Raw genomic sequence first — 23528 nt, forward strand, 5'->3', positions numbered from 1 at the left:
TTGTAGAAACAGGGTCCCACTTTGTTGCCCAAGACTGTCCTGGCTTCCTGGACTCTGGGCTCAAGTGATCCTTCTGCCTTGACCTCCCAAAGTGGTAGGATTACCAGCATGAGTCACTCCACCTGGCCTACATCCTATTTTCAAATTAATCTTTATTTTAGCAAAGTAATCATGTTGCTTTCTCGCCACGTTACGTTTCTGAGGTTTATCCATGACAGTATCCACTGTCTGAACGTAGTGTTGTATGACTGGCTAGGGATGCGGCAGAGGGCAGGTACAGCTCAGATGAAGCCTCCTTGTAGCGGGGAAGAAAGAGAAATGGACATTGAATTACAGTCAGCTGGCCTAGGAGAAGACAGGACCCTTCAGAAGGGGTAGGTCAAAGCTCCTAGAAGCTGAGCTCATAAGGTCGAGAGGGAGTTTGCTGGGTGAACAAACAAATTCAGGTTAGGGGTCCTGCATGCAGAAGCCTTTGAGAAATGATGGCGCCTCGTTTCATGAGGCCAGGCTGTCTGTAGGTGAGGTTGTGAGGAGACTTGGGCATTGGAACTCACATATAAGGTGGTATGCATTGGAACCCTGAGCTCTGGGACTGTCCTGTGTATTTGAGTCACTGATAAACAGCACTCACCAAGGGTCGAGCCTGGGAGGAGGGAGTGGAGCGGAGCTCGTGGTCAAGCAGTGCCTGCTTCTGCCCCGCCAGCCTGGTCACCCACGTCCTTCCTCACATGTGAAGCAGGGGTGACCACGGTGCCTGTGTGCCGGGTCTCTGTGAGTGTGGGGAGGAGCACCGCTATTACATTGTTTTGCCATTTGTTACATGTTATGCTGTTGTTGTTATGTTGTTGTTATGCTGCTGTTATGTTATTATTACCAGTGTTATGTTGTTACTCCAGTGTTATGTTGCTGTTGTTACACCAGAGTTATGTTGCTATTCTGCCAGTGTTATGCCAGTATTACATTGTTACACCAGTGTTGCTGCACCAGTGTTGTTACACTGAGGTTATGCTGTTGTTATGCCGGTGTTATGTTGCTGTTGTTACATGGTGTTATTACGTTGTTGTTACACCAGTGTTGTTATCTTGTTTTGCCAGTGTTGTTATGTTGTTATGCTGGTGTTGTTACATTACTGTTGTTATGCCAGTGTTGTTACATTAGTGTTACACTGGTGCTGTTATGTTGTTGCTGTTATGTACGCTGGTGTTATGTTGGTGTTGTTACACCAGTGTTGTTATGTTGGTGGTATTATGCCAGTGTTACGTTGCTGTTATGCCAGTGTTATGCCGGTCTTGCTATGTCAGTGTTGTTAGGCTGATGTTGTTACACTGTTGTTATGTTATTATGCTGGGGTTATGTTGCTGTTGTTATGCTGGTGTTATGCTGGTGTTGTTAAGCCAGTGTTACATTGTTGTTATGCTGATTTTGTTACACTGGTGTTGATATGTTGTTATGCTGGTGTTACATTATTACACTGGTGTTGTTATGCCAGTGTTGTTACATTGTTATGCTGTGTTGCTGTTATGCTGGTGTTATGTTGTTGTTATGCCACTGTTCCTGTTACACTGGTGTTGTTACATTATTACGTTGGTATGTTATTACACCAGTGTTGTTACATTGTTGTTATATGGTGTTGCTATTGTTATGCTGGTGTTGTTACATTGTTGTTTTGCTGGTGTTAGGTGGCTGTTAGGCCAGTGTTGTTACATTGTTACGTCAGTGTTATGTTGTTGCAACAGTGTTATTACATTGTTGTTATGCTGGTATTATGTTGCTATTGTTATGCTAGTGTTACATTGTTATGCCGTTGTTAGGTTGCTGTTGTTACACTGATGTTACATTGTTGTCACGGCAGTATTATGGTGTTATGCCACTGTTATCCTTTATGTTGCTGTTGTTACACTGGTGTTATGTTGCTGTTATACCAGTGTTATATTGTTATGCCAGTGTTATGTTGCTGTTGTTATGCCAGTATTATGTTGCCATTATGGTGGTGTTATGTTGTTACACCAGTGTTATGTTGCTGTTATGCCAGTGATATGTTGGTGTTAACACCAGTGTTGTTATGTTGGTGTTATGTTGTTACACTGGTATTGTTATGTTGGTGGTGTTATGCCAGTGTTGTCATATTGTTGTTACACCGGGGTTATGTTGCTAGTGTTATGCCAGTGTTGTAACATTACGCCAGTGTTATGTTGCTGTTACACCAGTGTTGTTACATTGTTACACTGTTACGCTGGTGTTATGTTGTGTTGTTATGCCAGTGTTATGTCGGTGTTACACAGGTGTTATTACATTGTTACATAGTGGCATTAGGTTGTTGCACCAGTGTTACGTTGTTACATTGGGGTTATGTTGCTGCTGTTACACCAGTGTGGTTACATGTTGTTATGCCAGTGTTATGTTGCTGCTGTTATGCTGGTGTTACACTGTTATGCCAGTGTTGTTACATTGTTGTTATGCTGGTGTTACGTTGTTATGCCAGTTCTGTTATGTTATGCTGGCTTTATGTTTCTGGTGTTATGCCAGTGTTGTTATGTTATTGTTAACACCAGTCACCAGTGCTGTTATGTTGTTACACTGGTATGATGTTGCTGGTGTTATGCCAGTGCTGTTACATTGTTATGCTGGTGGTGGTATGCTGGTGGTGTTACATTGTAATGCTGGTGTTATGGTAGTGGTATGTTGTTATGCCAGTATTGTTACATTGTTATGTTGGTGTTACAGTGTTATGCTGGTGTTGTTATACCAGTGTTGTTATGTTGTTGTTAAGCTGGTATTATGTTGCTGCTGTTACACTGGTGTTGTAACATTATGTCAGTGTTATGTTGTTACACTGGTGTTGTTATGTTGCTATTGTTATATCAGTGTTTTTATGTTGCTATGCCAGTATTTTGTTATGTTGGTGTTGTTACATTGTTGTTACACCAGTGTTATGTTGCTAGTGTCACACCAGTGTTACATTGTTGTTATGCTGGTATTATGTTGTTACACCAGTGTTATGTTGCTGGTGTTACACTATTGTTACATTGTTATGCTGGTGTTTTTACACTGTTGTTACATTGGTATTATGTTGTTACGCTGGTGTTACATTCTTATGCTGGTGTTGTTACATTGTTATTATGCCAGTGTTGTTATGCTAGTGTTATGTTGCCGGTGTTATGTTGGTGTTGTTAACACCAGTGTTGCTATATTGGTGTCGTTAGAGTGGTGTTATGGTGGTTTTGTTATGCCAGTGTTGTTATATTGTTGTTAAGCTTGTGTTATGTTGCTGTTATGCTGGTGTTGTAATGTTATGTCAGTGTTATGTTGTTGCACTGGTATTGTTATGTTGCTGTGGTTACACCAGTGTTGTTATGTTGCTATGCCAGTGTTATTATGTTGCTTATGCTGGTGTTGTTACACCAGTGTTATGTTGCTGTTACACCAGCATTGTTACATTGTTGTTACATTGTTGTTATGTTACGCTGGTGTTGTTATGTCCTTATGCTGGTGGTGTTACATTGTTGTTATGCTAGTGTTATGTTGTTATACTGGTGTTGTTATGTTGCTGTTGTTATGCCAGCGTTATGTTGTTTTTACACCGGTGGTGTTATGTTGCCGTCAATGCTGGGCGTGCTGTTCTGTGTTATTCCAGTGTTCTTCCCTTTTATCCTCACAGTCACCCCGTGCACCTGACAACTGGATGTGTGCACCTTGGGGTCTTCAGCCTAAACACATCTAAATCCCCCACCAGACTCCCCCACTCCCAGCCTCCCTGTGTCTGTGAGTGCCTCCACTGCCCATCCCTCCACTCAGGCCCCATTTCCAGGGCTCATCTTTGGGGCCTCTGTGTTGCTCACGCCCACCCCGTCTGTCAGCAGGTCCAGCCACTCCTGACTCCGGGTGCATCTCCCTGCCCCGCAGCTCCTGTACTGCTCATTAGTCCAGGCCCTGTCATCTCCTCTGGGCAGCCGTGAAGCCTCCTTCTTGCCTTCCCTGCTTCTGCACCCCTTCTCCCCTGCAGGCCAGGGGTTGATCCCCAATATGGGTCTCGTCTTCTGCCTCCAACCCTTCAGCGTCCCCCAGTGAGCTTAGAAAAAAAGTGCAGCCTCTTTGCCTTGTCCTGCAAGATCCCTGCACTCCTCTCCAGCCTCACCGCTGTCCCCACTCTTTGCTCACCTCCATCCGGCCCCCAGCAGGCCAAGTTCCTTCCTACCTTGGGGCTTTGGCACTGGAGGGTCCCTGCATCCCTGAGACACTATCTCCCTGGCTTTTTGCGGGGCTGGCTCTTCGGGTCTCAGAGGAGCCTTTTCATTACCCTCAGTCACAGCCAGTCTGTAGTTTTATTTGCTTCCTTTTCTCTCCTTCCCACTTTCCCTCTTTCCTGCTCCCCTGCACACTGCCTGGCACAGGTATGCACCTGGTAGTGGGATAAGAGGATGGAGTAGGCGTCCCGCTCCTGCCCGGGGCTGTAGGCGCCATTTGTTGGTCCCATCTGAGGGCAGGATGCAGGAACAAAAGTCAAGTTACTTGCCCAAGATCACACGTTAGTAAGCGGCAGTCACACTCTGGGGCCCAAGCCCCTGCCATGGTGCCGCTGCCCCCGCCATGGCACCATAGCCCCCACAGTGCCATACCGTCTGCCGCCAGTGGCCAGGCAGGGCAGGGCAAGGGGCTGGCCAGTATCTGCAGATGCAATCTGGCCTTTACTGGGAATAGAGCTTTCTTCACGTGGATTTCTGGAGCAGCTTATGGATTTAACGCATTCTCTTACGGTAGTTCTCATTGATGGACAGAGGTGGTGGCTTTAAGACTTCCTTCCTCCCTTCTCTTGGCGAGGTTGGCTTTGGTGTGCACTGTTTTTATAGGCTCTGTGGACTCGGGGACGAGGATGCTTGGAGGCAGGACGAATGTGGGGCTGGGGTCTCGGTGCACCTTGGCGAAATCTGATGCCCTGGCCTCTCTTTACATCCACCCCTTCTCCACCTCCCTTCACCAGGGCGCACCAGCTTCTACGAGGAGTACGGCGTCATTCGCGACGTCCTCCAGAACCACCTAACGGAGATCCTCACCCTGGTGGCCATGGAGCTGCCCCACAGCGTCAGCAGTGTGGAGGCGGTGCTGCGGCACAAGCTTCGGCTCTTCCAGGCACTGCGGGGCCTGCAGAGGGCCAGTGCCGTCGTGGGCCAGTACCAGGCTTACAGTGAGCAGGTGCGCAGGGAGCTGCAGAAGCTAGACAGCTTCCACAGCCTGACACCGACCTTCGCAGGTGGGCCCTGGGGTCGGGCATGGGGCACTGGGCTGCCCACTTTCGGGAGCAGCTTTCCAAACCCAGACTCCTTTGGGTGGGGTGGAGGGGACTTGCGGTGGGATTTCTCCCAGGGCACTTGGCAGAAAGCGTTCCCCTGTCTCCCTGGCTTCCTACCAGCTCGGAGCGGCAGGCGACCTGCTGGTGCTCCCAGGGTGAAGGACATCCTGATGGCCTTGGCCTCAGGTCAGCCCCACTTCAGTCCCAGATGCTTCCCGAGGGTTTGTCATGTGAGGCTCAGACAGACCTGGTTCCTGCCTCATAGGGCCTACCCAGCGAGGCTGCGAGCCTTTGGCCTGGCCACAGCTGGAGGCACTTCCAGTGGGCAAGTGCCAGGCTGGGGCTGTCCTCTAGGCAGTTCAGAGGCCCAGGGCTTTCTGGGAGAGGCTGGCTCCTCGGCAGCTAGCAGCCAGGCAGCAAGAGCCGCAGCTGCCTGTGGAGCATGTGCCACGTGCCAGGCACCTTGTAGACGTCTCTCATGCAAGCCTCACGCACAAACCAAGGGGCGGGGGGCCGTTAGCCCCGTTTTATAGGTGAGGAAACGTCAGGCTCATTGATGTCATGAAAGTGAACCAGGCTTGCAACTTGGCCATGGAGTCCCGTCAGCTCCTGGCTCTTCCCACCAGGCCTTGCCCTCCCCGAAGCCATGTTCCCCACTGACACCCCGCCCACGGGCCTCTGGTTGAGTGACTGTCTCCCCACCCCACTGCATCTGACTCTGGTTTGGGTGCATTGTGAATGCTTCACAGACAGAAGAGGGGAGCACATTTCTCTGTAGGGCCCCCTGCCCCCTTATACACCTGTCAGGATCCTCCACCCCGCTTGCCCCCAGTGTGGGGCTTCCTGTAGAGTCTCCAGCTTGGAGGCTGTCAGCCAGGCTCTTCTTTGCTGGGGGACCATGACTCTAAGAGGGGCCTCAAGGAAGTGAGGTGGCAAAGCTGTAGAGATAACCCCAGAGACCACTTTTCCAGCATGGACCAGGAAGAGAAGGTCATAGAAGAGAGGCCAGCTGAGGAGTGATCATGACAAGGCGAGGGGCTTCCCACAGGCAGGGGGACGCCCGGAGGAGGGGCCAGCAAGGAGAGGGCTGGCCGGAGAGTCCTGGTCTGTGCTGGAGAGTCACCCTCTGCTGTTCCCTCGCCCCAGGCGTCCTCGTGCACGTTGACAGCCTTCGCTGGGAGGGCGTGCCTTTCATCCTGATGTCTGGCAAAGCCTTGGATGAGAGAGTGGGCTACGCTCGGATCTTGTTCAAGAACCAGGCATGCTGTGTCCAGAGCGAAAAGCACTGGGCCGCGGCGCAGAGTCAGTGCCTGCCTCGGCAGCTCATCTTCCACATTGGCCACGGTGACCTGGGCAGCCCAGCTGTGCTGGTCAGCAGGAACCTGTTCAGGCCCTCCCTGCCCTCCAGCTGGAAGGAAGTGGAGGGCCCGCCCGGGCTCCGCCTTTTCGGCAGTCCCCTGTCCAGTTACTACGCCTACAGCCCCGTGCAGGAGCGGGACGCCTACTCCATCCTCCTCTCCCACATCTACCACGGCCGGAAGGATTCCTTCATCACCACGGAGAACCTGCTGGCTTCCTGGGGCTTCTGGACGCCCCTGCTGGAGAGCCTGGCCCACACGGCCCCACGCCTGTATCCTGGAGGAGCTGAGAACGGCCATCTGCTGGACTTTGAGTTCAGTAGCGGCCGGTTGTTCTTTTCCCAGCAGCAGCCGGAGCAGCTGGTGCCAGGGCCAGCGTTGGCCCCAATGCCCAGTGACTTCCAGGTCCTCAGGGCCAAGTACCGAGAGAGCCCGCTGGTATCTGCCTGGTCCGAGGAGCTGATCTCTAAGCTGGCCACTGACATCGAGGCCACCGCTGTTCAGGCCGTGCGACGCTTTGGCCAGTTCCACCTGGCGCTGTCAGGGGGCTCGAGTCCTGTGGCCCTGTTCCAGCAGCTGGCCACAGCACACTATGGCTTCCCTTGGGCCCACACGCACCTGTGGCTGGTTGACGAGCGCTGCGTCCCGCTCTCCGACCCAGAGTCCAACTTCCAGGGCCTGCAGGCCCACCTGCTGCAGCACGTCCGGGTCCCCTACCTCAACATCCACCCCATGCCGGTGCACCTGCAGCAGCGGCTCTGCGCTGAGGAGGACCAGGGCGCCCAGCTCTACGCCAGGGAGATCTCAACCCTGGTGGCCAACAGCAGCTTCGACCTGGTGCTGCTGGGCATGGGTGCCGATGGGCACACAGCCTCCCTCTTCCCACAGTCGCCCACCGGCCTGGATGGTGAGCAGCTGGTCGTGCTGACCACAAGCCCCTCCCAGCCACACCGCCGCATGAGCCTCAGCCTGCCTCTCATCAACCGCGCCAAGAAGGTGGCAGTCCTGGTCATGGGCAGAATGAAGCGTGAAATCACCACGCTGGTGAGCCGGGTGGGCCATGAGCCCAAGAAGTGGCCCATCTCAGGTGTCCTGCCGCACTCTGGCCAGCTGGTGTGGTACATGGACTTCGACGCCTTCCTGGGATGAGGGTGCCTTGTGCCCCTTGCCCACTCTGCTCCTGTGCTTTCCTTTACCTCTGTCTCCCTCCCCTCTTGGCCCCACCACCTGCCCAGCATGCCCTGGCTCTCCAGACCCTGCTGCCCCACAGTCAGGCCCCAGAGTGGGCAGGACAAGGCCTTGTCCCAATGCCTTTGACAGGCAGCTCTGTCTAGTGGTGGATAGATGCAGAAACAAAGAAGAAATGGAATCTGCTCCTGAGAAGCTCCAAATCCAAGCCAGGAGAGAAGCCTTAAGAAAAGCCCTGCAGCAGTCGCACATTCCCATCAGCCAGCACAACGCAGGGTGGCGCCCAGCTCCCGTGTTCACAGGAGGAGACGTGGTGGGCTGAGGTTAATCAGGGAAGGTTTCCTGGGGAAGGTGGTCCTTGAATTGGCTCCTGGGGAACATTCAAAGAGCATGATTGGCAGACAGAAGGGTGCAGAGGTACCCAGAGGAGTACATTACCCTGTGCAAGGCAAGGGCACTGGGGACCGTCTTGAGACCTTGAAGGGGTCAAGCCCCTCCTTCCCCAGCTGCCCCTTCTAGAACCTCTGCACATCCAGCCTCTCTCCCTCCTCTTTGCTGCCTCACTCGCTGTCCCTCTCTCCTCTATTCTGGCTGTGCAGTGGGAATTCCAGTCTCCTGCCTGCGTCTTTGCTATTCCTCAGGCTCCATTTATAGAGAGATGAGGGCTGATAACCAGAATACAGCAGCAAAGATTAGGCGATGTAAAAGGTTCCAGAATTTTTTTTTTTTTATTAAAAAAATTATTTGCAGAGATGAGCTCTTGCTAGTTGCCCAGGCTAGTCTCAAACTCCTGGGCTCAAGTGATCCTCCCATCTCAGCCTCCCAGAGTGCTGGGATTACACGTGTGAGCCACTGTGCCCGGCCCCAGAAATCTGAGTGCTGTCTGGAGCTCCCTTTCTCAGCTGATGACCTGCTCTGTGTGGGGAGGTGGGGTCTTACGCCCCCAGCTTTCTTGGGGAGGACCCCCGACCTCCGCTGCTCCTCTGTCCTGCTGGTCTTCCTCCATGAAGCACGCTGGGTGCACATAATCAGGCCATCCTGGGGAACTCCAATTTAAGAGGGTCAGTTACATCTCAGGGAACTCCCGGGTGGATGTTCCACTCTCAGTAGCCCATCTTGTTTTACCAGAAAAGATGCAGTTAAATCACCCACTGAGGTGGCAGCTTATTAGTGGGAAGACAGATGGAGCATCAGGTGACACAGGCCATCCAGGCGGCTCTGCTCCCACCAGACAGGAGCCAGGCCTCACTGGCGGGACGGCTGCCCACAGCCCTTCAGGGGCTCACTTGGCGGGTGACAGGGCTGCAGCCAGGCCTTCTCTCCCTGCCCCTTGGTGGCCCTGTGACTTCCTGTCTGCTGTCTCTCCTGCCACCTCTCACCTCACCACTAACACTGCCGAGACCAGGGAAGTAAGTGGGTAGCTTCTTCATAAGCTTAGGTTGGGGACTGTGGTCTTGAGAAGCCACAGGCCAGCAATACCTGCTTTTCTGAAACCCCCAAGGAGGGCTCTGACATTCTTTTAAAAAACAACACAAAGCAAAATTCCCAGGACACGTGTAGTTTTATTTGTTCAACATCCCACAGTCAAGGGTGGGAGATAGAACTCTTGGTTAAGGGCGAGTTTTCTGTCTGGCTTCTCCCCCACCTCACGATTGTACCCGATCAGGCAGTTACAAAATTTCTACCGCATTTTCAGAGAGGGCCTTCCTGGGTGAGGGAGCATGGTGAAATTAGTTTCTCTCTGGACTATTTACACTTCGAGGCTATGGATTTCAACGAATCCTGACTTTCATTTGCAATGCCGGCCTGAGACCTGGTTCCCAAGCCGGGGCTCTTGTTCAGACTGTTGTTCAGACTGCTTACTCTGGCCGCCAACCCAGGCCAGAGAGAGAATCTTTCTCTTTCTCTCTCTCTCTCTCTCTCTCTCTCTCTCTCTCTTTAAAGACAGAGTCTCTCTCTGTCACCCATACAGGAATACAGTGGCAAGATCTTGGCTCACTACAACCTCCACCTCTTGGGTTCAAGCAATTCTCATGCCTCAACCTCCTGAGTAGCTGGGACTACAGGTCCCAGCCACCACGCCTGGTTAATTTTTGTATTTTTGTAGAGACAAGGGTTTCACCACGTTGCCCAGGCTGGTCTCAAACTCCTGAGCTCAGGCAGTCTACCCACCTCAGTCTCCCAAAGTGCTGGGATTACAAGTGTGGCCACCACGCCCAGCCAGTTCATCTGTCTTTATAAACCTGGAGAGTGCTCCTCATTAAGACAGAACTGTAGAGTCCAGAGCCGGGAAGACCCCATCCGGGCGCCAAGTGTCTGTGCTTCTGCACGTGCTGGGCCGGCTCAGGAGAGGACAGGGGGTCGCCGTGGAAGTTCCACGGCTGGCCACGTGGGGGCGCCCTTGCACCGCACTGCCACCTCCTGAGTGCCCCGCTCCCCGTGCAGCTCCTGTGCGGAATTTCTCATTTCCCTCCTTTCTCCCTGGGTGCCTGGCCCCAGTGCTCTCCCATCTGTTCTTCAGGAACTGACTCCTCTGCGGTGGCAACGCCAGAGAGAAAGGGGCCTTCACATGCTCAAGTGCCCCTGCGGGATGAAGGGCGAGCCGGCCCTTGAAGTCACCATTTCTGAATAGTAGTCTCTGACGCCGAGTCTGGGATGTCTTGTTCTAGCTCAGCCTTGCCTGGGATGCACCATGAGTCTGTGCGGAGCGTGGGTGGGAGTGTGAGTGGGGGTCAAAAGACCAAAAGTCTCCTTTCCAGAATCAAGTGCCTTCTTCAAATCACGTTGGAAAAGTCCAGACTTGGAGCTGTCCATGTTCCCGTGCCCCTGCCCACCCCTTTCCCTTCACCTGGGTTAGGAAGGAGAAGTTCTCAGAACCCTCTAGGCTGGTGGCTTTCAAACTTCAGACCAGAGTCTGCAGCAAGAAACGTGCCTTCCGTCATAAATCAGTCCATTCATTTACAACTGTGTCTCAAGCAAGTTTCATAAAAAAAAAAAAAAAAAAAAAAAAAAAAAAAAATTCTTACCCTTAGGACCTTGGATATCCTCTATTTTTTAGTTTTCATTAAAAAAAAAATGCTTCTTAAATTTCACTAAATTGGGCTAGGTGCAGTGGCTTGTGCCTGTAATCCCAGCACCGTGGGAGGCAGAGGTGAGAGGTTCGCTTGAGCTCAGAAGGTTGAAACCAGCCTGGGCAACATGGTGAGACCCCCATCTACAAAAAGCTTTAAAAAAATTAGCCAGGCATGGTGGTGCATACCTGTAGTCTCGGCTACTTGGGAGGCTGAGGTAGGAGGATCTCCAGAGGGCAGGAGGCTGAGACTGCAGTCAGGTGTGATTGCATTAGCATGCTCTAGCCTGGAAGACAGAATGAGACCCTGTCTCAAAAAAAAAAAAAAAAAAGAAAAAAGGAAGGAATGATGGCAGCAGCCCAGGCCGCAGCCCTGCTCAGAACCCAGGGCTGTGGGACTCCAGGGCTGTGTTCCCAGGCGTGCTCCTGGCCTCTTCCTGGCCTGGGAGCCCTTGGGTCCTATGGTGGCAGCAGTTACCATAGGCCAGGTGCCCTGGTGGGGACCAATGATTCCATCCACATGGAAGCCCACTTGTGCACTTCGGGGCCTATAAATGGCAGAAGGGCCCCTCCTTTGGGAGACCTTTTCAGCCAGCAGCTCTAGAGCAAGCATGATCACCATTTGTAAAGGGGAAGGAATCAAGGGACTTTAAGCTAGATGTAAGCTAGATCAAAATCTGGGGGCAAATTTCCGGCCAACCGCAAGTTAAAATAGGCCCATCTTATTGAATTTCCCTGTCGTTTGTTTCTCTGCAGACAATGCTTTAACCCTACTCTTGGGCCCCCAAATTAGAATCATACACAAAGCTTCCTGCCATTTGGCCTAATATTCCACACTATTCCCTCGAGGGATTTCATTCCAAACTATGCAGGGCTCAGGCTCCCTAGTCTGGCCCCTGCTGCTTTTCTTGCATTTCTCCTGTCCCTGTTCTGGAGGGCCCAGGTGGAACACCCAACAGGGAGGGAGAAGCTTCCAAAGCCGCAGGACTGTTTCCCAGAATTTGGTTTTCAGGTATGAAACTCTTTTTGTCCTATACAATATATGCAGCCTCACAGAAGCAGCCTCTGCATCCGCTTTACCCAGCTACATTTTTATCTTAAGCACATGGGACTCCCTTAGAACTTACTCCACTGGTTAGACCAAAAAAAAAAGCACCCTGGCAGCATCTCAGTGTTAGAGTGAGCACGGCACAGGAAAGGCCCATGGTGACCGGACGACACCCTAGCACCCATTCGCCCTGCAAATGAGGCTCCAGAGGGCGAAGATCTGCGGCCACCAGATGTCACAGGCCATGGGACCCACCAGGGGCCACTTACCCCTGGTCATCCACTGGCTGAACGCATTCCCTCTCTCTACAACTCCCCCATGAGGCTGCCCCCGGTGGGTGGCAGTTGAAGCAGTGCCGCTCATATTGTACACAGGAAGGAAGGAAATGCTTCCAGTCTCACCAGCATCTGGCGGCGAGTCAGAGCCTGTGAAGGCATCCGAAGCAGTGATGCCCTACAAACTTCCCGGCTGGTGCCATCTGCCCTCGGAGGCACCAAGCATTGTAGCTCAGTCATGGGAGCTGCCTCGCTGGAAGTGCTGATTTATTCCTCTAATAGTCCTGCCTGCTTCTGTCTCTTGTCCACTGACCAGCACGTGTGAGCCCAGGTGTCATTTGGCACAGTCCAATGTCCATCTTCATTTGCTCATGCAGAGGGGTTGAGTTGGACACTCCCATGTTCTTGGTTTTCCTTTAGCAGTGTCCTGGGCAGTCTCCCTATAAAACAGCCCACCTGCTGTGCCTGCTCTAGAGCAGAGCTCTCCCTCCCATCTCTTCAGTCTTCCCTGCAAAATCTGTCCACCGGGGAAAGGAGCAAGAACGCTGGGCAGCAGATGTTCTGGGAAGACTAGTGACAGCAGATGCCATCCGGGAGGAGCTGCGCACATGGTTCTCCAAGCCGCCGTCAGCAGCGCGAGGTGGGGTGTGAGTGACAAACTGAGGCTCTCACAGCTTGTTACTGAGCAAGGTGCAAGTTGACTAATGCTGTCATCAGCACTGGACAGGATGGCAAGGGCTTTCAGATGCATTTCTGAGATTCCAGCAGGCCGGGGGGACCACGATCCCTTTGCCGAAGCTTTCCTTTTAGCCAACTTTTGGGAGTGCTTCTGTTTGCAAAGCAGGTCGCTGGAGAGGTGCCCATCTCTGTGTGACCCACACGTGGGAAGCAGGAGCATTGGAGTAATTACACTTCCGCTGCTGCTTTGATTCTCAAGGCTGATTTTTGTTTAAAGCCTCACCTTGCCATCAGGTGCCTTAAAGGCAGTCTGCGTCTTTTCCTTTGGTGTGGGAGAGGTAAACATTTGGCTTTGCTGAGAGCTGTATGGAGTATATTTGAACAACTGGTAGTTAGCTTTGAAAGTGGAAGTGTTAACAGACCCCACCCATGTCAATTTGGGTCCTTCACTCTATCGCTGCAGAAGTCTAGAGGGGTCCGTCGTAAAGCGTTACGGGATGCCTGCATGCAGGAGGAAGGATCTGTATTCACTGGAAATCAGGAACCTGACTTGCCTCCACCAGGAAGAGCCAGCTGGCAGCAGATCCCAGGGGCAGAGCCCCTGCTAGGTCCCAGGAGCTTGTCTTTACCTGTGTCTGAGTGGGAACTGTGATTCCAGCTGGACAGGTCACATTGGAGCAGTGCCGAAAGGCCGTTGCAGAAGAACTAGACGGGCAGGGCCTGCCTCATCTGGATCACATTCCTGCACTCCGCCCTGCGCTAGGGACTCAGGGTCTGGGCTTCTGCCAGGTGAGCAGCAGAGAGACTGTTCCCTTGGGTGGAGAGATGTGGGCATGAGAGCCACCCATTGCCAAGCAGCAAGAATGTTCATGCTTTTTTTCGGAGAGGGGAACCCCACTGGTTTTTATGGTAACACTGGAAACTTAAAAGATCCCTAGGATGATGAGACATGAGACACATTCAGAACAAATGCCTTTTTTTTTTTTTTTTTTTTTTTTTTTTTTTTTTTGGAGACGGTCTTGCTCTGTCGCCCAGGCTGGAGTATAGTGGTGCGATCTTGGCTCACTGCGACCTTTGCCTCCGGAGTTCAAGTGATTCTCCTACCTCAGCCTCCTAAGAGCTGGGATTACACCACCATGCCCAGCAAACTTCTGTATTTTCAGTAGGGACAGGGTTTCACCATGTTGTTCAGGCTTGTCTCGAACTCCTGACCTCAGGCAGTCCACCTGCCCTAGCCTCCCAAAGTGCTGGGATTACAGGCATGAGCCACCGCACTCGGCCAGAACAATTGCCTTTTTAAACCTTTTAAAAATGTTTTTAAAATGGCTTTTTCTATGTCAAATGTAACATTCATTTTTTAAACAATAAAATTGATTTGCTAAAATCCATGCTTTAATTCTGTTTTAGGGGGATGGGGCGCAGGTGTCTGTGGGCCCCAGCATCGTGCTTGTGTGTTCTTGGAGGAAGGCGAGGTTTCGGGTGGGTGAGGGACCTGGGCCGTGGACAGCCACATGGCCATTGCAAGTGTGAGTGTGTCTGAGCAAGCCAGTGCGTTCCATTTGCAAGAGGGTCCATGGGCCTCATGAGAGAGACGGCAGTGGGCAGAGGGATTGCACCTCATAGACTCCCAAGCAGTCTGGGAAGAGTCCCCCAACCTTCCCAGAAGCCCACGGAAGGGGAAGGAGCTCACCCCTAAGGAAGCACATGGGGATATCTGATGGGAGATGTCAAGAGGGGAGGGTCTTTGAAGACACCAGAGCCTGATGCCTTCATTTGTCTTCTCTCTCGTCCCCTGCCTGAGTCCTACCTCCAAGCTGTGTCACAATCCCAGGAACGTAAATGTTTTGGGGAAGTCAAATAGGATTTCAGGACCACTCAAGGTACAGGAGTTAGAGATTTGCAGGTTGTCACCAACAGCATGCAGGACCCACGCAGGCATGGTGACATCACAAGGAGGCAAAAGGAGCAGCGTGCCCATCTGGAATAGATGAGCTCTGGGCAAGGACCCCATTGCAGAGAGGACAGAGACAGGCGTGAGACATACCCAGAGCCTGCGAGGGAAAATGTAACGAAGGCCAGACCCTGGAGCTGCAGCGACCGGCCTCACCTGTCCCTCAGATGGGAGGCGGCAGGGGATGTAGCCCAGGGTGTCCACTCCCTGCCTCTCTCTGGTGACTGCTGCTGGTTCCATGGTCCTTACAGAAACAGGGTGGGGTGGGACGGTGGGTCCCAGCCAGTGTCTGTGAGGGCCGTCCTGGAGGATCACTTGGTGCCCAGACACCCTTTGGGGACCCTCCTGTACATGTGTTTTGGGGAGTTGCAGGCATGGGACGTATGACCCAGTGCTGGCTGATCAGGATGTCCAGTGCCCACAGCTGTAGCAATGGGATCAGGGAGGGCTCAGGGCCCAAACTGGTCAAATCAGAGTGACCCCGAGGACTCAGGCTGAAGCAACATGACTTCTCTGGACTCAGGCCTGGGTGAGCTGCAGCAGCCATCTCAGCACCACAGGGGCCTGAGGACGAGGCCAGCGTGGAAGAGCCTCAGGATCCCACATCAGGGGCCATCATGGGGGCCTGATTCCATCCAGCCTCCTGAAGTCAGCCTTTGGGCCTCATTTCCAGGTGCCTAAACGACCTTGCCAGGAGCTTTGTTACGTATTTCCAGCAGCGCAGCAGAAACCCCACACGGATCTAAGTAAGAAGGCGATTCGGGTGAACCAAGAATGCAGATCCTCTGTTTGGGGTCAGGGTTCCATCAGCCCAATGTGGCAACGCCAGCTGGGTGGTCCCGTGCAGCTTCGGTTTCTTCTTGCTTAATGGGAACTGTTCTGATAGACCATAGTTTTGGAGATGCAGGGACAGATGGAAGGGCAGAAGGGGAACAGTTTGGCAAGTCATAAAAGGAGTCATGGGCCGGGTGCCATGGATCACAACTGTAATCCCAGCACTTTGGGAGGCCGAGGCAGGTGGATCATGTCAAGAGATCAAGACCATCCTGGTCAACATGGTGAAACCCCTGTCGCTACTAACAATACAAAAATTAGCCAGGGCATGGTGGCAAGCACCTGTAGTCCCAGCTACTTTGGAGGCTGAGGCAGGAGAATCGCTTGAATCCGGGAGGCAGAGGTTACAGTGAGCCAAGATCGTTCCACTGCATTCCAGCCTGGAGATCTGTTAAAAAAAAAAAAAAAAAATGGAGTCGTGGTAGAGACAAGCTCAGGAGCTGCTGGCCTGAGCCCACCTTCTCCAGGGTCTCTTACAAGCTCTTTAGAAGCAGCCAGAGCCCTGGTGGGGTCAGCCACCGCCCCCCCCCACCGCCACGCTCTTAGCAGAAGGGGAGGGGATGCGGCTCCACCCATGCCCTCTGTTCCCCGCATCTTCCCACTCACCTGTTGGGCTGAGGACCACGATGGCAGAGATTCCACGTGTTCGGCTCGTTTTCGTGTTTCCGATACTTTACATGCCACTGTGCAGTGAACGTGTGAGTGTGTGAATGTGTGTGTGAATGTGTGAGTGTGTGAATGTGTGAGTGTGTGAATGTGTGTGTGAATGTGTGAGTGTGTGAATGTGTGTGTGAATGTGTGAGTGTGTGAATGAATGGCAATAACGAAACCAAAGAAAAAACTGTTAGCTGCAGCTGGGAGAGCTCGGGGATTGTCCTGGTGTTATCATCCACAGGTTACCTGGACACTTTTAGGGTTTGATGCTCTGGATGCCAAAAGCCTGTGCCCTTTCTTTCTTAAGGAGGGTGGAATGGGGCTGTTTTCTTGGTCACTGGGGGAGGCTGTGCCAGCAACTGTCAACCAGTGCTCACAGCCTAAGGATGAGTCACCAGGAGAAGCTCAGGCAGGGTCTGCGAGTGGGACCCAAGGCAGGTGTTGTGGTGCCAGTTCCAGTGTCTGTGGATGAGGAGAAGAAAAGCTGGCGGCCCCCAGCTCGGAGCTTCCATAAGAGAATGGTCCGTAGGGCAACTGGAGGGGCGGAGGCCTGGGCAAGTGTGTGGCCAGAGGTAAGCCTGGCATGTGTCATCCTCTCTAGGGGAGGGAGGTTCTGAGCACATGGCTCTCCTGTGCCCAGAGTGGTCCAAGGGGTAGGGGTGCAATGGATGGGGTCCAGCCGTGGCGGGCCACCACCCTTGTTGGCACTCTGGGACAGGAGGACCACGCAGAAGCAGGGCAAGGTCTGACCCCCACTCCTGACAGCTCCCACTGGCAGCTGGTGGAGAGCAAAGCTAAAATGCCCACTGCTGGACGCTGCAGCAGGGATGACAGCCGGGGGGAGGGGAGCAACAGGGGCCCTCTGCCGCCTGGGGAGGCCTTGCCACGGCCCTTTCTGCTTCTCTGTGCCCACTCACCGGCTGCAGAAACCCAGCCTCACATGTTCTGTTTGTCTGAAGAGGCATCATTGGGAAGAAAAATCATCAAACTAAGCTCATGCTGTCAGTCAGGACCTGCTCCTACTCTGTACGGCTTTTTTTTCCTACTGAAAAAAATTTTTAAACAGTAAAGCACTCAGATGAGAATGTTAATCATGGAGATTGCCCCCTTCAGCGTTCACTGTATGGGGTCTTTTTATATCTGCTTTTTGTTTTTAAAGAGAAAAACACAAATATAGGCTAGGCGTGGTGGCTTACGCCTGTAATCCCGGCACTTTGGGAGACGGAGGCAGGTGGATCACTTGAGGTCAACCTGGCTAACATGGTGAAACCCCGTCTCTACCAAAATACAAAAATTAGCCAGGCATGGTGGTGGGCACCTGTAAGCCCAGCTGTTCCAGATGCTAAGGCAAGAGAATCACTTGAACCCGGGAGATGGAGGTTGCAGTAAGCCGAGATCACAGCACTGCACTCTAGCCTGGGTGACAGAGTGAGACTCCATCTCAAAAAAAGAAAAAAGGAAAGAAAAAGACAACCCCCATAAAGGACATGAAATGACCCACAGCGCCGGTCACTGTGAATCGAGTCCTCTCTCTCCCTCCTGGGCCGCTTCTCATCTTAGCCAGCCTTGTCTCCATACCCTTTGGAATTCTGCTTTGTGCTACTGTATCGCATCCTGAAGACCCTCTGCACTGTCTCACAGTCTTCCTGCTTCCAGTTTCAGCAGAGGCGTAACCGCCGCTGAGTGGACGCGTCCTGGTGGACCTCTGTGAATCCTCTGTCGCTGAACAGAGGTGCTTTCTAACGTTTCACTTTTTATTACTATTAGTATTATTTGAGACAGAGTCTCACTCTGTTGCCCAGGCTGGAGTGCAGTGGTGCCATCTTGGCTCACTGGAACCTCCACCTCCCAAGTTCAAGTGATTCTTCTGCCTCAGCCTCCTGGGACTACAGGTGCCCGCCACCACACCTGGCTAATTTTTTATTTTTTGTTTTTTGTTTTAAGTAGAGACAGGGTTTCACTGTGTTCGCCAGGATGGTCTCAATCTCCTGACCTTGTGATCCACCTGCCTTGGTCTCCCAAAGTGCTGGGATTACAGGCATGAGCCACCATGCCCGGCCTTTATTATTTTTAAAACGACAAAAGTGTGAGGTTTAAAATGATCCTGTTCCTATGTTCATTACTCAGGTGATGGATGAACTGAAATCTCAGATTTTACCACTGTACAATTCATCATGGGCCGGGTGCAGTGGCTCACACCTGTAATCCCAGCACTTTGGGAGGCTGAGATGGGCGGATCATCTGCGGTCAGGAATTTGAGACCAGCCTGGCCAACATGGTGAACCCCCATCTCTACTAAAAATACAAAAAATCAGTTGGGCATGGTAGTGCACTCCTGTAATCCCAGCTACTTGGGAAGCTGAGGTCAGAGAATCGGTGGAATCCAGGAGGCAGAGGTTGCAGTGAGCCAAGATCACACCACTGCACTCCAAACCTGGTCTACAGAGTGAGACTCTGTCTCAAAAGAAAAAAAAAAAATCACGTAACCAAAAACCACTTATTGGCTATTGAAATAAAATATATATGTATAGATAATATTCTAATGAAAAAAATACATAAAATAAAAATAAAATGACCCAGTAAGTACAAATTACTTTATAATGGAAGACAAATGCTGATATAATTTCAATTACAATAATAGCCAACAGCCTCAGAAAGAAAGGAAGGGTTTAGAAGACTCGAGATAGCCCAGGCACAGGTGGAGGCCCAGGAAAGCTCCAGGTCAGGAGAAAGAAATGAACCCCAGGGTGAATACAGGTCACTTGCTGTGTAGGCAGCTGCGGGGATGCAGGGCGCCCACCATGAGAGAGAAAGAAGAGGTTACCTGGGCTGGAGCCGTGACACCAGGCCCCGAAATCCTGCTTTAAGAGATCTTGAACCCCTGTGTTTTATTAATCTGTCTTCACGCTGCTGATAAAGACAGACCCGAGGCGGGGCCTGGTGGCTCACGACTGTAATTCCAGCCCTTTCGGAGGCTGAGGCGAGCAGATCACCTGAGGTTGGGAGTTTGAGACCAGCCTGACCAACATGAAGAAACCCTGTAACTACTAAACATACAAAATCAGCCAGGCCTGGTGGCACATGCCTGTAGTCCCAGCTACTCAGGAGACTGAGGCAGGAGAATCACTTGAACCCAGGAGGCAGAGGTTGTGGTGAGCCGAGACTGTGCCATTGCACTCCAGCCTGGGCAACAAGAGCAAAACTTCCTCTCAAAAAAAAAAAAAAAGAAAGAAAGAAAGAAAAAGAAATGAAACATATCTGAGACTGAGTATTTTATTTTATTTTATTTCATTTTTTTGAGATGGAGTCTTATCTGTCACCCAGGCTGGAGTGAAACAGTGCGGCTCATTGTAACCTGTGCCTCCCAGGTTCACGTGATTCTCCTGCCTCAGCCTCCGCAGGAGAGTAGCTGGGATTACAGGCATGCACCACCACACCTGGCTAATTTTTGTATTTTTAGTAGAGACAAGGTTTCACCATGTTGGCCAGGCTGGTCTCGAACTCCTGACCTCAAGTGATCTGCCCACCTTAGTCTCCCAAAGTGCTGGGATTCCAGGTGTGAGCCACTACGTCCGGCCGAGACTAGGTAACGTATAAAGCAAAAGAGGTTTAATGGACTCACAGTTCTACATGGCAGAAGGCGAGAGGCACATCTTACATGGTGGCACGCAAGCAGAGAATGAATGAGCCAAGTGAAAGGGGAAACCCCTTATAAAATCATCAGTTCTTGTGAGACTTATTCACCACCACGAGAACAGTATTGGGGAAACAGCCCCTATGATTCCATTACCGCCCTCCAGGTCTGTTCCACAGCACTTGGGAATTACGAGAACTACAGTGCAAGATGAGATTTGGGTGGGGACACAGCCAAACCATGTCACCTGGTTCTAAACTCTCCCTCTCCAAGCTGCTAGATTTCCATGCCACACCTCGATTGGTCCTGAATTTTGGCCATCACTTGCTTACTTCGCAGGATTCCTTTGGTTGCAAGGGACAGAAACCCAACTCAAACTAAATCTGAAAATAAGAAAATGAAAATAAAACAAAGGAAATGTCCTGACCCTTCTCCTCAGAAGGACCCGGGGTGGAAACAGCTTCAGCAGAGCTGGGTCCAGGGATGGTAAACAGGGTCACCAGGAAACTGAGTTCAGCTCCCTTTGCCTTTGGGCCACCGGATTGAGCAAGTCAATCTTCAAGATGCCCAGCCAAGTTTGAATTTCAGATAAAGAACAAATAAAGTTTTAATATAAGTATGTCCCTGCAACATTTGTGACATACTTACACTAAAAATTATCTGCTGTTTATTTGAAATTCAAATGTACCTAGGTATCCTCTGTTGGATCTGGGAACCCCAGTCTACGTATCGGCCATTTTCTTGCCTCCTGCATTTGGCTTTTCTTGTAAGGGAAAATGGCTCCATCCCGATGGCCCAAGATGCCAGAGGAGGAGAGGCCATCGAGCTCCATGGCTGCACCTCAGACATCCTAGGGAGGCCCTTGCAGAGTGTGGCGCGGATGCCATGGCTGCAACATTGGGAAGCCCCTGGGGTGCCTTCTCACTTCCCCCTGCCCCCAATTCTTGGGTAGGACTGGTTGAGGGTTTCTCAGTCTTTGTCAAGGGCTGTGCCAAGGCAGTTTCAAACCTGGCTGTGCTTGCTCTTCCAATCGGATTCTGCCTAGAGCCCCTCCCCATGGAGATTGCGGTAGGGTTCGCGTTTGAGTGGCTCACTGGCTGCATTGGGATGGGGCCGGCTGTCTGTCCCTGGGTGTTGCGCGTCCCGGGTGGATGCTCCCAGAAGGAAATGCTGAGCACAGAGCCACGAATCCATGCAAGGGCAGGAGGTGAAAGTTCTGAAGGATCCTGGAACTTGTCACTAAGCATCTACCAGGCCACAGGAATCAGGACGGCTCAGTGAATAGAAAAAACAACTTTTGCAGTTGTGTTTCTATGTTCCAGGGAAGGGAACAGCCACCCCAAAGTTTTTCTAATCATAAAGTTATTTCAGAAGCCAGTCATCCCCCAAGGAAACCACGCCGAGGGGGGTGTTTATTACCGGAGTCTTGCAGGCAGTCGGCTCCCACGCCCACTGCGTTGGAGAGCGAAGTTTGCAGGAGACTGAGGTGGGAGGGGAAGAAGCCTCTTCTTGCTCTCGAAAAGCAGCGCCCCGACCACAGGCTGCTAACATGACCCGAGTGCCTCGGAAATCCTAGGGCCCGCAGCTTCTCCACTCTCAGCCATGGTTCGATTCCCTGTAAATATTAGGACTTTGTGTGCTGCTGTTCACCAGGTCCTAAAATGCGGTGTAGAGGTTCCAGGGAAGAGGGAGGTTGTCACTTGGATGCAAGTGACATTCCTGGCCCACTCGAATGCCAAGAGACTAGCCACGAGCTCAGCAGACACCGAAAGGCTGTTCATATGAGGCACGAAGTGCCAGGGGTTGGGCCTCAGGTCACACAGAGGCCAGCTGTGGGCCGGCGTCCGGCGGCAGCTTCCCCTCCGAGGGTTGCGTTAAACCCTGGAGAGAAGAGAGACAGCTAGCACGAAGGCCTAAGTCTCAAGGCCAGACCCTAAGGCCTTGAAGGTCAGCCAAGAAGTTGACCAAGCCAAGAAATCCTGAGACTAGAAGCCACAGGGCAAGTGGGGCACCATCTCCGCAGAACAGACTGTACCCCAAGAATTGAAGGGAAATACCGTTTTTACTCTGAATTGTTCTGGAGCCGAATGCAAAATGCCATCCCTTTCAAATAGAAAACACAAGCCTTCAAAGCTATTCCCACTTGAGGTGGGCGAGGGTGCTTTTGGGGAAAAGTTTGAGAACTGCTTCCTAGGCACTGGGCAATCATCAGAGGGTGTTTCCCTGGGGAAGGGTCCGGTCAGGCCTGGCTGTGCAGGGATGGTCAGCGAAGCAAGGCTGGGGCCAGGGGTGCCGGCTCCCCCCAGAGTCCTTCATTCATTCATTCATTCATTCATTCATTCAGTGAATGGCAGTTGCGGGGTAGGCAGCCTTGCACACGTGGTCAAGGCCTTCCCTTTCCATTCCAGGCCATGATTGATCTGTGTACTGGCTCCCCCTGCCCCGCCCCTGGCAGCGGGCAAGGACCCACGACTCATCCCATGGCCTTACTCCGGGTAAGTGCTTGTCGACTGAGTCAGGGACTGAATCAGCACCGGTTGGCAGGGCTCAACTGCGCTGAGTGAGCCAGCGCTGCTGCCTGTGGGCGTTTCCTCTTCATGTGTTTTTTATCAGCAGTAGCAGCTGCAGGGTCCCTGTGCCCAGAGGTCGGGCTCGCTGTGCCCACACCGCTGCTCCGACTCACAGATGGCTCCTGCCAGGAGTGGTTTCCTTTGAGACTCAGGCCTGTCTAAACACACGGGTGCTGGGTTTCCTGAGGGACACTTTCCACCCTCTCTGCAGGCGGGAAGGAGCGAGCATATGGAGGGAGCCCTGTTGTCCTTGGCTTTCGAGGACACCTGGGAGGAGACAGCACCCCATGAGGCTAAGAGTCGGACTCTGGAGTCAAAAAGGTGTGAGTTCAAATCCCACCCCTGCTCTTGAGAGAGTGGCATAGGGCAGTTTCGCCGCTGTGAGCTTGTTCCTCCTCTGCGAACTGAATAGTCAACCCTGCTTTCCAGAAAAGAGGCGCACGGCGAGGACTCTACGGGAGGGCCACGATGAGCTCCCGTGGCCGGAGTGGGAGACCTGCAGCAGCGCTGGGTGGGAGCAGTGGCACAGGGCCACGTGTCTACAAGGACGACCAGGACGTGGCCCTGCACTCAGGAAACGACAGGCAGAGGGTTCTCAGGGGCTGCAAATGTGGAGAATGTTTGGGACGGGAGCCACAGGGCTCCAGACAGAGACTGCAGCTCCGAGGGGCGGCGGGGAAGGAGGTTAGGGAGTCAGGAGAGAGCGCCCTCATGTTGGGGGACTCAAAGGAGAAGTTCAGCAAATACCACAGACTGATTTCACATCTCACCTCGGACTGATTTCACATCTCACCACACAATTTATTGAGCACCTATTGTGTGCTAGGCGCTGTGCTTGGTGCTGGGATACATGGCATGGTAGCACAGAGGGAGACACTGCCCAGGGCTCCCGGCCTGGTGGGGACACAGACAACAGCCCAAGGGATGGCAGCCCCAAGGGGCAGGGCTGGGCTGGGCCGTGAGGAGGGTGCTGTGGGAGCG

The 23528-nt window shown here is 52.4% G+C and overlaps 1 protein-coding gene across 4 annotated transcripts in view; it reads left to right on the plus strand.

The window, feature by feature from the left end:
* The window catches only part of H6PD (hexose-6-phosphate dehydrogenase/glucose 1-dehydrogenase), a 37405-nt gene extending 23117 nt beyond the window's left edge, over window positions 1-14288 (plus strand). For all 4 annotated transcript variants that reach the window (XM_039474431.2, XM_074380021.1, XM_003927920.4 and 1 more), the window contains exons 4-5: window positions 4979-5248; window positions 6434-14288. In XM_039474431.2, the coding sequence (XP_039330365.1) occupies window positions 4979-5248; window positions 6434-7794 (1631 nt within the window). In that variant the 3' untranslated portion in view covers window positions 7795-14288. The remainder of the gene's footprint in view (window positions 1-4978; window positions 5249-6433) is intronic.
* The last annotated feature ends 9240 nt before the right edge of the window (window positions 14289-23528 follow it).

Source organism: Saimiri boliviensis, chromosome 11 (genome assembly GCF_048565385.1).
Source record: "Saimiri boliviensis isolate mSaiBol1 chromosome 11, mSaiBol1.pri, whole genome shotgun sequence".
NCBI lineage: Eukaryota > Metazoa > Chordata > Mammalia > Primates > Cebidae > Saimiri > Saimiri boliviensis.